Source organism: Podarcis liolepis, assembly GCF_965112155.1.
Source record: "Podarcis liolepis genome assembly, chromosome: 7".
Taxonomy (NCBI): domain Eukaryota; kingdom Metazoa; phylum Chordata; class Lepidosauria; order Squamata; family Lacertidae; genus Podarcis; species Podarcis liolepis.
Window position 1 is genome coordinate 84408151 of NC_139561.1, and position 13204 is coordinate 84421354.

General features: G+C 47.6%; 1 protein-coding gene across 3 annotated transcripts; it reads left to right on the forward strand.

Annotated features, from left to right (window-relative positions):
• The first annotated feature begins 4160 nt into the window (after window positions 1-4160).
• On the forward strand, window positions 4161-13204 carry LOC310712700 (uncharacterized protein). Of its 3 annotated transcripts, none has more exons than XM_083516013.1 (4): window positions 4161-4247; window positions 6077-6142; window positions 10277-10370; window positions 12539-13204. In XM_083516013.1, the coding sequence occupies exons 2-4, from the start codon at window positions 6100-6102 to the stop codon at window positions 13008-13010; spliced, it is 609 nt and encodes a 202-aa protein (XP_083372139.1). In that variant the 5' UTR covers window positions 4161-4247; window positions 6077-6099; the 3' UTR covers window positions 13011-13204. The 3 variants fall into 3 exon arrangements, with proteins under 3 accessions (XP_083372139.1, XP_083372140.1, XP_083372138.1); XM_083516014.1 differs by having other exon boundaries at window positions 4217-4363; XM_083516012.1 differs by lacking the exon at window positions 4161-4247 and having other exon boundaries at window positions 6000-6142.

Here is a 13204-nt window from a genome sequence, read left to right on the forward strand (position 1 = left end):
GCCACTCTTCCTGTTTGTCTTCCTTTTCCTCCCCCCCCCCCCCTTTCCGATCTCATAGACCACATAACACCACCGGTCTTGAAAGACCTACACTGGCTCCCAGTAGGTTTCCGAGCACAATTCAAAGCGTTGGTGCTGACCTTTAAAGCCCTAAACGGCCTTGGTCCAGTATACCTGAAGGAGCGTCTCCACCTCCACTGTTCTGCCTGGACGCTGAGGTCCAGCGCTGAGGGCCTTCTGGCGGTTCCCTCACTGCGAGAAGCCAAGTTATAGGGAACCAGGCAGAGGGCCTTCTCGGTAGTGGCACCCGCCCTGTGGAACGCCCTCCCACCAGATGTCAAAGAGATAAACAACTGCCTGACATTTAGAAGACATCTGAAGGCAGCCCTGTTTAGGAAAGCTTTTAATGTTTAATAGGTTATTGTATTTTAGTGTTCTGTTGGAAGCCGCCCAGAGTGGCTGGGGAAACCCAGCCAGATGGGCAGGGTATAAATAATAAATTATTATAGAGGAGGGAGCTGTTGGAGATCCGCGACTGAGGCTTTTCGGTGCTCGCTTGGTGTGGTCCCAGGAGTGTGATAAGTCCTGTGAATTGGCAGTGGTGGAGTCCAATGACCATGGCCTGAGCTGGGCGCTAGAAAGTCCCCAGTCAGTGTGCATCTCTGCCAGGAAGTCAGTTGGTGGGAGTGCAGTGGACAGATAAATGAACTTTGACCTGGGCTCACATACCCACCCACTCGGCCAACAAAATTCTCTGCTTGCCCTTAAACTGAGCCTGTCCCAACCTACCTTGCAGGGTTGTCGTGAGAACAAAAACTAAAGAGGTGATGGGAATTCCACGAGCTCCTTTCCGTGGCCTTGTTTGCATGTCACTCTTTAACCACATAAAATAACTTGGTTTAAAAGTGAGTGTATACTTTGCTGCTCCTTCCTGCAGCACACCAGAGAGGAGATGAACCAAAGGCTGGCTCCATGATACATGCAAACTAACATTGGTGGGTTGTTACCTCCAAACCAATGGAGCCAAGAAGAAACTTGTGGTTTGTTTTGATAAAACAAAATATGTGTGCTGCTTTGCAAGTATCACTGAAGCCAGTCTCTGCTTTGTTTCCTTGCCAGTGTGCTGAGCAGCAAAGTGTGTATTCATTTAATTCTAAGTTGAATGAAGGGATGCGGGTGGTGCTGTGGGTTAAACCACAGAGCCTAGGACTTGCCGATCAGAAGGTCGGCGGTTCGAATCGCCGTGACGGGTGAGCTTTCGTTGCTCGGTCCCTGCTCCTGCCAACCTAGCAGTTCGAAAGCACATCAAAGTGCAAGTAGATAAATAGGTACCGCTCCAGCGGGAAGGTAAACGGCGTTTCCGTGTGCTGCTCTGGTTCGCCAGAAGCGGCTTAGTCATGCTGGCCACATGACCCGGAAGCTGTACGTCGGCTCCCTCAGCCAATAAAGCGAGATGAGCGCCGCAACCACAAAGTCTGCCATGACTGGACCTAATGGTCAGGGGCCCTTTACCTTTAAGTTTAATGCAGGTATTGCCAACATAGCATGCCCCCAGGCCAGGCCATGGGACGTGCTGTCTGCAGCTGATACCAGTTTTTGGCTCCCCAACATCTGCAGGGTCACAGGTTCCCCACCCTTGATTTAAAGTGGTGTGAGACCCAGGCCAGTGTTGGTCTTCTGTTTGAACTACAGACTTGATTCTAACCTGCTTCACAAGTAGCTCATGAAAGGGCTGCTGAGATGAGCAGTGTGAAGCAGTTCGGATTACTCAAAAGGCAGAACATGAAAATGGTGGGCAAGTATACCTTTGCAATCTGAAGCACAGAGCCTCCGTCCCCTGGTGGTCTGGGACTCATCTGTGTATGAAATGCAGCCATTTCACCTGAAAGCAATCAGGGCCACTTATAACAAGTTTTAATTAACGCTTAGTGGCATGTCCAGTAACTTTATGGTTTCCTCCGCACTTGGAAGTGGTGCTCATCTGTAAGACGATGGCTTAAAGGGCAGCTTGAAAAAGAGGACAGATTATTAAAAAGCTCTTTGCCTGGACAGAATATTGTGCAGGGACAGAGTAGAGAATTAAGCGCAATATATAGATCATAAGCAATTTTCCAGCTCTGATGTCTAGCTGAATATGATTTACAATTCGGCAAGGCTGCTTCCCAAGCAGCAAAAAATGCATTGTTCAGAATTTGGGAGGGTCAAAGGGCTGTGCTGGGTTTTTCCATAATACAGTAATGGTAATTTTATTATTTCTACCACACCCCTCTGACTGGGTTGCCCCAGCCACTCTGGGCATTTGGGGCAACCTCGATGACCAATAGAAGTACCCCTACCCACCCCAACTGTAAAATCTGTCAAATAATGGAGGTTTCATTGGAACGCTGAGGTTCCTGCACGCTGCATTGGTATGGCTCGCATGCAGATTCCCTAGCGATTTGGTGGGGGACGAGCTTTTAAAAAGGCAAGCTCCATTTCCAAAGTAATGGGGCTAGCCAGTCACTCAGGGTGACCCGACTCGGGCTGAGAGTAAGCGTGACTTTTGCGCTCCTTGCACATGAAGACTGATTTGCAAGAGGAGTAGCTGTTGGAAGAGGGATGCAGCCAAACGGCTGATTGTGGAGAGTCTAGACCTCTCTGTCTAGAGAGCCCTCCTGCCTTTCACCTCCTCACCTGAAAATAGGGGCTGCTGGGGGCCCTCTCCTTTGCTCACTCATCTCCCCGCTGGCTCGGCAGAGGTGCCTGAGCACTCCTTTCCCACCTGATGCAAGAATTGATCCGCTCAAAGGTGGCCAACCGTGGATGGTTAAAAGTGGGCCAGGCAGCTGACCTTGTGTACTCCTGGCAGAGGCCACTCCAGGTGGAGAGTTTGGTAAGAGGGGTGCAGTCTAAATCTGGGCTGACAGCTGGTCACATTTTTATATTTAAAAAAACACCCTGATGAGCCATGGGATGCAAGCCAAGTGCTAGGACACATGATACTTTGAAGCCCTCAGAGAAGGTGGTAGTGATAAAATGTTAAAGGAATAATCGTGTTTTCTGGAATTCCTTTTTCCCTAAGGAAGGGCAACAAGGAGATGGAGGAGGAGGAATTCGACAGGCCCTGGGCTGGTGCTTATGTAGGGAGGTAACCAGGGATGCGGGTGGTGCTGTGGGTTAAACCACAGAGCCTAGGACTTGCCGATCAGAAGGTCAGTGGTTCAAATCCCCACGACGGAGTAAGCTCCCGTTGTTCGGTCCCTGCTCCTGCCAACCTAGCAGTTCGAAAGCACGTCAAAGTGCAAGTAGATAAATAGGTACCGCTCCAGTGGGAAGGTAAACGGCGTTCCGTGTGCTGCTCTGGTTCGCCAGAAGCGGCTTAGTCATGCTGGCCACATGACCCAGAAGCTGTACCTCACATGACCTCACATGACCTCAGCCAATAAAGCGAGATGAGCACCGCAACCCCAGAGTGGGCCATGACTGGACCTAACGGTCAGGGGTCCCTTTACTTTTTAACCAGGTGAGGCCACACTGAGATTGATGGAGTGATGCTCCATCCTAATGCCTTCCCTTGTGTCATCTTGCAAATTTGAAACCTGCAAGGCAGTGTATGAAGGTGGGAAGACAAGGACCGCCAGAGAGTCCAGACTAGGCCTGCTTCTGCTCTGGTAAAACTCTGTATGCTCAATTTGGTCACAGCACGAACGTGGCAAACTACCTTCTACCGATCCTATTCACCTGGTTCGGCACTGTCCGCACCGACTGCCGGCAGCTCTCCGGGGGGGGGGGGCGGGTTCAGGCAAGGGACTCTCCCAGCTCTGCCCAGAGACTCAGGAATCGAACCTGTGACCTGCACACAAAGCCCATGTTCTACCACAGAGTCATGGCTGTTGTGCCATGAGGAATGAATCAAAAGAGGCAGCCTGGTTGTGAAACTAACAACCATTTGGACCCTGTGCTGTCCTTTTGCTCCTGTCCACAAACATTCAACCCCAGAGGGTTGGGCTAGATGACCCTTCGGTGTCCCTTGCAATTCCACCGTGCTTTAATGCTATGACCTCTACCCTTCCTAGCTCACTGAGCACCCAGGAGGTAATTCAGGGACAGTGCCCTGGCTCTGGGAGGGGCCTGGTGGGGTGGCAGTCGTGCCACCAGGTCTGCAGATGCGATTCCCAAATCCTTATCTCCTGCTGATCCAACTATAAATATAGACACAGGCAGAGAAGCTGGCCTACTCAAGAGGAGCCAATAGCCTGCAGAGCTAGGTAAGGAGAGCAGCCGCTTGGGTGGGGTTTGAGACCAGTGTGGAACTGGATAGAAGCAGAGTTTGCTCAGATAGAATTCAAATTTCCTCTGGTTGCTGATTTCTCTGCCATCTGAGGTAAATATATGTGTGTGTGTACAGTATAGCCATTTCAATTTATAGTGACAAATGGGGCGGGGGGAGGAGAGATAATCCATATACTTAGAATTGTTTCAGAAGTTTTAAGTCACTTGTAACCAAACTTCGTAAACAGTTTCTTAATAGCGGTGCAAATGTTTGAAGAAGTGAGTTGATGATCCTGCCTCAAGTCAGGTGGCGGATTTCAGACTAACACAAGCAGATTTCTAGAGGGGATGGCAGTTTTGCCCTAATCCCACACAGGCAAATAATGCAGTGGAATACTGAAGCCACATGAACAGAGGACCTAGGGGCACACAGGCTGTTAAATCACTGTTGCTAGTAGGGCCTGGCGCCCACTGAGGCATGTAGGGCTGGAGGCCAACAGTAGGTGGCGCCAGAGCCGATGACTGGCAGAGCCAACGTTTTCTAGTTTTGCCCCTGCCCTAATCCCTGCTTCAGGAGCAGCACTGAGACTAATAAGGAGGAAGCTGACTGGCAGCGCCACCCCCTGGTTGTAAGCAAGAAGGCAGGCAGGTGGGGGTTGGCTGGTGATAGGATCAAGCTGTAAAGTTTCGGTCAGGGATGGGCAGCTAATTATTGACCATGCTGGCTGGGAGCTGATGAGTGTTGGATTCCCATAGAATCAGGAGGGCACCAGGTTATGGATAGCTGCCCCATGCCTCTAGCAACAGCTGATCTGCAGAAATCAGCTTAAAAAGAAAAATGCAGGCGAGGATCTGCATCATAAAGGTAAAGGGACCCCTGGCCATTAGGTCCAGTCGTGATTGACTCTGGGGTTGCGGCGCTCATCTTGCTTTATTGGCCGAGGGAGCCGGTGTACAGCTTCTGGGTCATGTGGCCAGCATGACTAAGCCGCTTCTGGCGAACCAGAGCAGCGCATGGAAACGCCATTTACCTTCCCGCTGGAGTGGTACCTATTTATCTACTTGCACTTTGACGTGCTTTTGAACTGCTAAGTTGGCAGGAGCAGGGACCGAGCAGCGGGAGCTCACCCCGTTGCGGGGATTCGAACCGCCAACCTTCTGACTGGCAAGTCCTAGGCTCTGTGGTTTAACCCACAGCGGCACCCGCGTCCCATCTGCATCATAACTGCCTGGCTATGTCTGTGGATCAAGTTGCTTCGTGAGGTGCAGGAGCAAAAGCTAGAGGGAAAGTGAGCAACCCTGTAGGAACTTGATGACCTTTTAACTTTGTGCAATTAAAAGAAATTCCTAAACTTTAGGCCCGAACCCCCCTGGAAAATACTACTAGTATTCCCCCATCCACCTTTTGGTTCTGGAGTCAAATCCTTTTATATGATGACATTCACACCCTTCACCCTGAGGAACCAGGGCAGCTTGCAACCACTGAAACAGAAGGGGTCCAAAGTTAAAGAGGTGCCTCCTCCTCGTTTGCAGAAAGCTGTCTGACGAAGACACCAGGCACACGTCTGTGGGAAGGGGGGTTCCACAACTTAGGGGCTGCCCCAGAGAATACCCTCTCCTGGGCTATTGCCCACCCCCCGTGTTTTTGAGGGCAGGGTGATGGGTAGCGAGAGGGAGAGAGGCCAGCGGACCCTTCTCTTGCCAAACCGCTTTGGAGCCCCGAGTTAATGAGTGACAGGGTCAGAGTGGTCAGCCTGCCCTGCCACCCCATAAATGGATGCCTTTCATCTCTTTTCTGACATTCCCCATTATTCTGCCTTTCCAGTGCCTCCCTGGGCCCACTGCACCATGAAGCTTCTTGCTGTTTTCCTCAGCTTGGCCGCCATCATAGGTAAGTGGGGTTCCCTCTGTTTAGGCTCTGACCTGCCTGATTCCCCTCTTACCTGGCGCTACACAGGGCCTGTGGTTTTTAACAGCTGCGTTGGGAGCAGAAATCCCACAGGTGCGGCTCTTCCTGGCACATAGAAAGTGGGTGAGATGTTATCTGTTGTATTTTGACCTGTCGTGTATTAATGAAAGATGCCACGCTTCAGTCAGGAGGTGAATAGTGGCAGGCTGGATTCAGCTAACCCACCCCACTGGCAGAAGCTGGTACAATGGGCTTTCTCCCCCCATGGACCCCCATGCCTCCCCCAAATCTCCGGAGGTTCAGGTGAACTCCCCAGAACAGCTCCTGGGGAGAGGGTAGGCTGTTCCGCAGGGCAAGCAGAAATTCTTGTGTTGACAGAACTATCTCCTTAGCGCTGCATTGAATTCCACCCAATAATAATAGCAGCAGTTTGATTTGCAAGCCTGTGTAATGCTGATGTCAGTTTGGGCAATTCCAAAGGCAGAAAAGGCCCATCTGCCTGTAATAAAGGTATATCCCACCCTGTTCTGTTTCACAGAGATGAGAAACAAGTCTCTGGTAAAAATTATCCTCAGCATTTGTCTTCTGGAGCTCTTGATAGAACTCCATCCGAACGGTTGCCATTAATTTGATTAATTTGATTATGAATTGATTTTAGAATGAGTTGATTTTAGAATGCATTTCAATTACCGTATTTTTTGCTTTATAAGACTCACTTTTTCTCTCCTAAAAAGTAAGGGGAAATGTGTGTGCATCTTATGGAGCGAATGCAGGCTGCACAGCTATCCCAGAAGCCAGAACAGCAAGAGGGGTTGCTGCTTTCACTGCGCAGTGATCCTTCTTGCTGTTCCGGCTTCTGAAATTCAGAATATTTTTTTTCTTGCTTTCCTCCTCCAAAAACTAGGTGCGTCCTGTGGTCTGATGCATCTTATAGAGCGAAAAATACGGTAATCGATTGTGATTTTATGCAAACTGTGTCACTTTTACTGTTGTTAACTGCTCTGAGCCCGGCTTTGGCTGGGGAGGGCGGGATATAAATAAAAATGTTATTATTATTTTATTATTACTGATGTGAATCTTCACCAGATCACAGAATTATAGAGTTGGAAAGGGATCCTGAGGGTCATCTAGTTCAACCCCCTGCAATGCAGGAATCGTGCCTGCAGTTGTCCCTGGGTGGTCTTCACCCATCACATGGTGGCTTAACTCTCTTTCCTCCCCAATTTCATGAAATGTGCCCCTTCAGTTCAACTAGGGCACCCAGGGCACCTAACCACAAGACTATGAAATATTAAAAATTACAATAGACTAACAATAACTAAAAACAGCAAGCCAGTAAAAAGGGGAACAGGGGAGATCCCCAGCATTAACAGATCTAAGAGCGAAGGTAAAAGGATGGAAAATGCGAAGGCGTGGAAAAATAAAAAGACCCCTTGCCTGGCACGGAAATAATAAAGGACTTAGAATCATAGAATCATAGAATCATAGAGTTGGAAGAGACCACAAGGGCCATCGAGTCCAACCCCCTGCCAAGCAGGAAACACCATCAGAGCACTCCTGACATATGGTTGTCAAGCCTCTGCTTAAAGACCTCCAAAGGAGGAGACTCCACCACACTCCTTGGCAGCAAATTCCACTGTCGAACAGCTCTTACTGTCAGGAAGTTCTTCCTAATGTTTAGGTGGAATCTTCTTTCTTGTAGTTTGGATCCATTGCTCCGTGTCCGCTTCTCTGGAGCAGCAGAAAACAACCTTTCTCCCTCCTCTATGTGACATCCTTTTATATATTTGAACATGGCTATCATATCACCCCTTAACCTCCTCTTCTCCAGGCTAAACATGCCCAGCTCCCTTAGCCGTTCCTCACTTGGCGTTGGGCAAACCTCTCTGGAGTGAGGAGAGACTTGCAGTTCCATAGGCAGGGCAGTAACCACTGAAAATACCATTTCTGGCTGGCGTCCTCTTTCCCTCAGAAGGCATACCCCTGAAGATGTTCGTGATAACCAGGCACAAAGGTCACTGATCCTCGTGATCCTTTGAGACCTGCCAAAATCAAAAGACCGCAGAGATGCCCAAACAGGCCACGTCAAATAGTTGTGGCTTCCCCCCCAAGAATTCTGGGAGCTCTGGCAAAACTGACATACAAGCTACGGGACAAGGATAACTGTGACGTTAAAGATGAATGGGAACCCTTTACAAAGTATCTGAAGAGGCAACAAAGCGAACTGGACTCCTAGGCTGGCTTTGAATAAACACTCACAAACTTTTTATTGATAATAATCAGCTAAATAGTTTGAGGATCTATACAACTGTGTAACGTGCAGAAAACAGCATTTTTAGAGAAATCAAAGACCGGAACTGAGGGAAGTTGGGGGTGGGTGGGTTCTGTGGGGGGAGGGAGGAAAAATGGGGGAAAATAAGGATGATATGTTTCTGGATAATACGTTTTGTTTTAATTTTGAATAAAAAGGTTATTAAAAAAAAGAATTCTGGGAGCTGTAGTTTGCTAAGGGTGCTGAAAGCTGTTAGGAGCCCCCCCCCCCGGTATTCCTCTCCCTGAAAGCTTTAATGGCCAGTCTTTATTTCCAGCAAACTCTGGGAACTGTAGCTCTGCGAGGGGAATAGGGGTCTCCTAACAATGCTCTGCACCCTTAACAAACTACAGCTCCCAGGATTCTTTGGGAGGATTTAAAGCGGTGCTGTAGAAATGTGCTGTGAATGTGGGCACGCTCTGTTTTTCTGAGGTAAAAGAATTCACACTTGTGTCAAGGCAGGAGAGCCTCAAAGCCGATTCCATAGTGAGGATACATTCTTATAAAGTTAGGGCTGCCATGTGTCCGGGATCCATCCATCCAAAAATGGTGTCCAGGTGGAATTTTCAGAAATCGGTTATAATGGCTGGGAAAAGCCAGGCATATAATAATAATAATAATAATAATAATAATAATAATAATAATAATAATAATAAATTTATTTGTACCCCGCCCATCTGGCTGGGTTTCCCCAGCCACTCTGGCCGGCTTCCAAAAATATATATTAAAATACTCTAATACATCAAACATTAAAAGCTTCCCTGAACAGGGCTGCCTTCAGATGTCTTCTAAAAGTCTGGTAGTTGTTGTTGTAGATAGGTAGCCGTGTTGGTCTGCCATAGTCAAAATAAAAAAATTCCTTCCAGTAGCACCTTAAAGACCAACTAAGTTAGTTCTTGGTATGAGGTTTCGTGTGCATGCACACTTCTTCAGATACCATATCTGAAGAAGCTCATACCAAGAACTAACTTAGTTGGTCTTTAAGGTGCTACTGGAAGGAATTTTTTAATTTTGACTCTGGTAGTTGTTGTTCTCTTTGACATCTGCTGGAAGGGCGTTCCACAGGGAGGGCGCCACTACCAAGAAGGCCCTCTGCCTGGTTCCCTGTAACTTGGCTTCTCGCAATGAGGGAACCGCCAGAAGGCCCTCGGAGCTGGACCTCAGTGTTCGGGCTGAACGATGGGGGTGGAGACGCTCCTTCAGGTATACTGGACCGAGGCCGTTTACGGCTTTAAAGGTCAGCACCAACACTTTGAATTGTGCCCGGAAACTGGGAGCCAATGTAGGTCTTTTAAGACCGGTGTTATGTGGTCCCGGTGGCCGCTCCCAGTCACCAGTCTAGCTGCCGCATTCTGGATTAGTTGTAGTTTCCGGGTCACCTTCAAAGGTAGCCCCACGTAGAGCACATAGCAGTAGTCCATGCGGGAGATAACCAGAGCATGCACCACTCTGGCGAGGCAGTCCGCAAGCAGATAGGGTCTCATCCTGCATACCAGATGGAGCTGATAAACAGCTGCCCTGGACACAGATTTGACCTGTGCCTCCATGGACAGCTGCGAGTCCAAAATGCTTCCCGTATCAAAAATGTTTAATTATAGGCTATTTTATCCCAATAAAATAGCTTTAAAAAACTTTACCTGTTTTGGAGATTTTGCAAAAAAAAATGGGGAGGGAGACGCTCAACAACTTTTGTTTCTGGATTTTCACTTTTTGATGGCAACCCTATAATATGTGGCTTCCTTCCTTCCTTCCTTCCTTCCTTCCTTCCTTCCTTCCTTCCTTCCTTCCTTCCTTCCTTCTCACAGGTTCTGCTTCAAGCGATGAACCTGTCAGCACCGTCCTGACTTGGAAGCAGATCCTCAGCCCCTTTGAAAGTTTCAAGCTACCCGAGGAGATCAGGTGACACAATATCTTTATATAAACACACAAACCACATCACCCTCCCAAGCACAGGTTGTACTGACCCAGACAAGGGCTGACATCACGGGATGCCACGTTGAATTTGATAAGAGAAATCTCCATGGGTGATTTGAAATCTCTACCCTGTGACTAGACTTACGATGCAGCAGATACAAACGTGGTTCACTCAAAGGGGCTTCACAGAGACGAGGGTCTTTCAACATCCTCTAAGAAGCTGGAATTTAGAATGGGCATCCTGGGACATAGGTACATCTCTTTCCTTGGAACTGCAGGTTTAAAATGTACTTAGGGTTCCTTTGGGATGTGACATTTATCTCCCAAAGGAGGCCAGAACACCAGTGGCAGAGCGAAGCAAAGACGCACATGGTCAGTGCAAGAGCCCAGCTGGATTTCCCCTCCTGCTATTTATTGATCAACGTTTGTATGCTGCTTAACTGTCCATGAAGCCTCTATGTGGTTTACAAAAGTATATATATAATATACATTACAATTGCCAGTAAATGTTCAGAACAAGTTTATAGCAAAAGCAAAAGTATATAAAGCCCTTAACAGCATGGGAATACTTTACGTGTGGGGATTGCCTTACCCCACAAGTGCCCACTTGATCACTTTGATTTCTGGCACTGGAACTGTTACAGCTGACACATACAACATCCATTTTCACATATAATTATTGTAACAGCATCTACACAGTGGCAATCTTTGCCTATTGACCGCAGGCAGGCGTGTTCGCTGTATTTCTTTTTTGACACCTGCTTAAAACATTTTTGTTTTCGCAAGCCTGTCCAGACATGTCAAATGTGTTTAAATATTATTACTTTTTAGCTTACTGCTGATTTTAACTATATTTAAAAGGCTTTCATTGCTCGTTCTTAGTTGCTTTTACCTGAGAATAGTATTTTTGTAAACCCCTTTGAGGTTTTATTACAATTAAACAGGGTATAAATGTTGTTAAGCAAATAAATAAAATTACCCTCGTATTCCATGAATTTGCCTAGTCCCTTTTGAAGCTATCTTAGTTGGTAGGCATCAGCGCAGCTTGCGGTAGGTTTCACCTGTGTGTTGTGTTAAGTGCTTTTTTTTGCCTTTTCCTCCTGAAAAGGAGAAAGAGAAGCCAGCTTGAATAACTGGCCTCAATACGACATGCTCCTTGAAGGACAACTGGCCTGTAGGTTTCTCCCAGGCTAAACTATTTCTCCTCTGCTTCTGACGAAAGAAGAATGGCAGACGAAATTAATGGACTATGTAGAATTGGACAAAATGACAGGAAGGGTTCGAAACCTGCGGGACCAGAGATTTACAGAAGGTTGGAAGAAGCATATGAATTGTTTGAAGAGCAACTGTAATCAACAAATTACGCTAGTAGGACTACAATAAGTTTTGTAAGGAGAAAGATAAGAAGTGTTACAAAGCAGAAAAAGATAGAGATACTGGTTATGAGTTTGAAATGTAATACGGAAAATAAGAAATGCATACTAAGAGATTAGATTGGAAAATTTTCAGACAGGACTGATGGAGGTAAAAAAAATATTGAATAAGATGTAAAAGTATGTTTAATTACTGTTGAAAATGATATGTTAAAAACTTATATATATATATATATATATATGCTTTCGTAGATTTTCACGGGTACAGGAATGCAGGTTTTGGTGTCTTCGGGTGTCTTCCCGTGTAAGAGTTGGGGTGTCTAGGCGACGTTTCGACGAGGTCTCACTCGTCATCTTCAGGCTGGTGCTTTCGGCTTCTTGTTACTGGAACAGAGCAGGATCTCCTAAGTGGATCACCTAAGTGGTACTCAGAATATCACTCAAGAAATCACTCAAGATATCCCTCAAGTAATTAAGGAACAAAAGAAGAAAAGGCACACTAACCTGGGAACTTCCTCTCTGCCCAGAACGTTGGAGGCCATACACCACACCCCCTCAACAGTATTTATAGGAACTCAAACACTGAGATCCTGCTCTGTTCCAGTAACAAGAAGCCGAAAGCACCAGCCTGAAGATGACGAGTGAGACCTCGTCGAAACGTCGCCTAGACACCCCAACTCTTACACGGGAAGACACCCGAAGACACCAAAACCTGCATATATATATATATATATATATATATATATATATATATATATATAAACTATTTCTCCTCTGCAGCACCCAGGCTGCCGACAAATTCAACAGAGTCCAAGGCCACCTGGCGGAACTGAAGGAACAGCTTCTTCCGGCCCTCCAAAAGGTGACAGAGGACCTTCAGGAGCTGAACCGGAAGGTGCAACCTTTCGCAGAAGCTCTGGACGAGAAGTTGCGGAGTGGCATCACCAAAGTGCAGGAGCGCGTAGCCCCTTACACCGAGAAGCTGCAGGAGCAGGCAGAGCAACGGATGGAGACCTTGCAGCAGACCCTGGCCTCCGGCAGAGAGAAGCTGACACAGAACGTGGAGGTTATTCGATCCCAGCTGGAGCCTCTTGTGAAGGACCTGCAGACCAAAATCCAACAGCAGACCCAGGAGCTCCGCCCCGTCATCCAGCGACTTCACGGCAATCTCAGGCAGACCTACAAAAGCTTGCAAGACTGCGCTGAAGACTTCCCGGGTTGCCTGGCCAAGTTTATGCTGCCGCCCGAGTGAGAACCCGGTCTAGCAACCAAGAGGGGGTGAGCAGCAGGATAAGGATGGAGGGAGTCTGGCCTTTGTGCTAGAAATTCTCAGACAGGCGCCTAGCAAAGGTTGAAGCAGCCGAAGAGCCACACTCTTCCTGACGCAACGACTCCTTATGCCTGTAAACATCCCCTTAATGGAGCAATAAAAGACCTAGCCTTCAA

Bases quoted from the DNA above. Each gene is read 5' to 3' on its own strand.
- LOC310712700 (XM_083516012.1), top strand. From the start codon at position 6,025: ATGGATGCCTTTCATCTCTTTTCTGACATTCCCCATTATTCTGCCTTT. The intron at 6,143-10,276 runs GTAAGTGGGGTT...TCCTTCTCACAG, and splicing joins CAGCTTGGCCGCCATCATAG to GTTCTGCTTCAAGCGATGAA. The intron at 10,371-12,538 runs GTGACACAATAT...TCTCCTCTGCAG, and splicing joins AAGCTACCCGAGGAGATCAG to CACCCAGGCTGCCGACAAAT.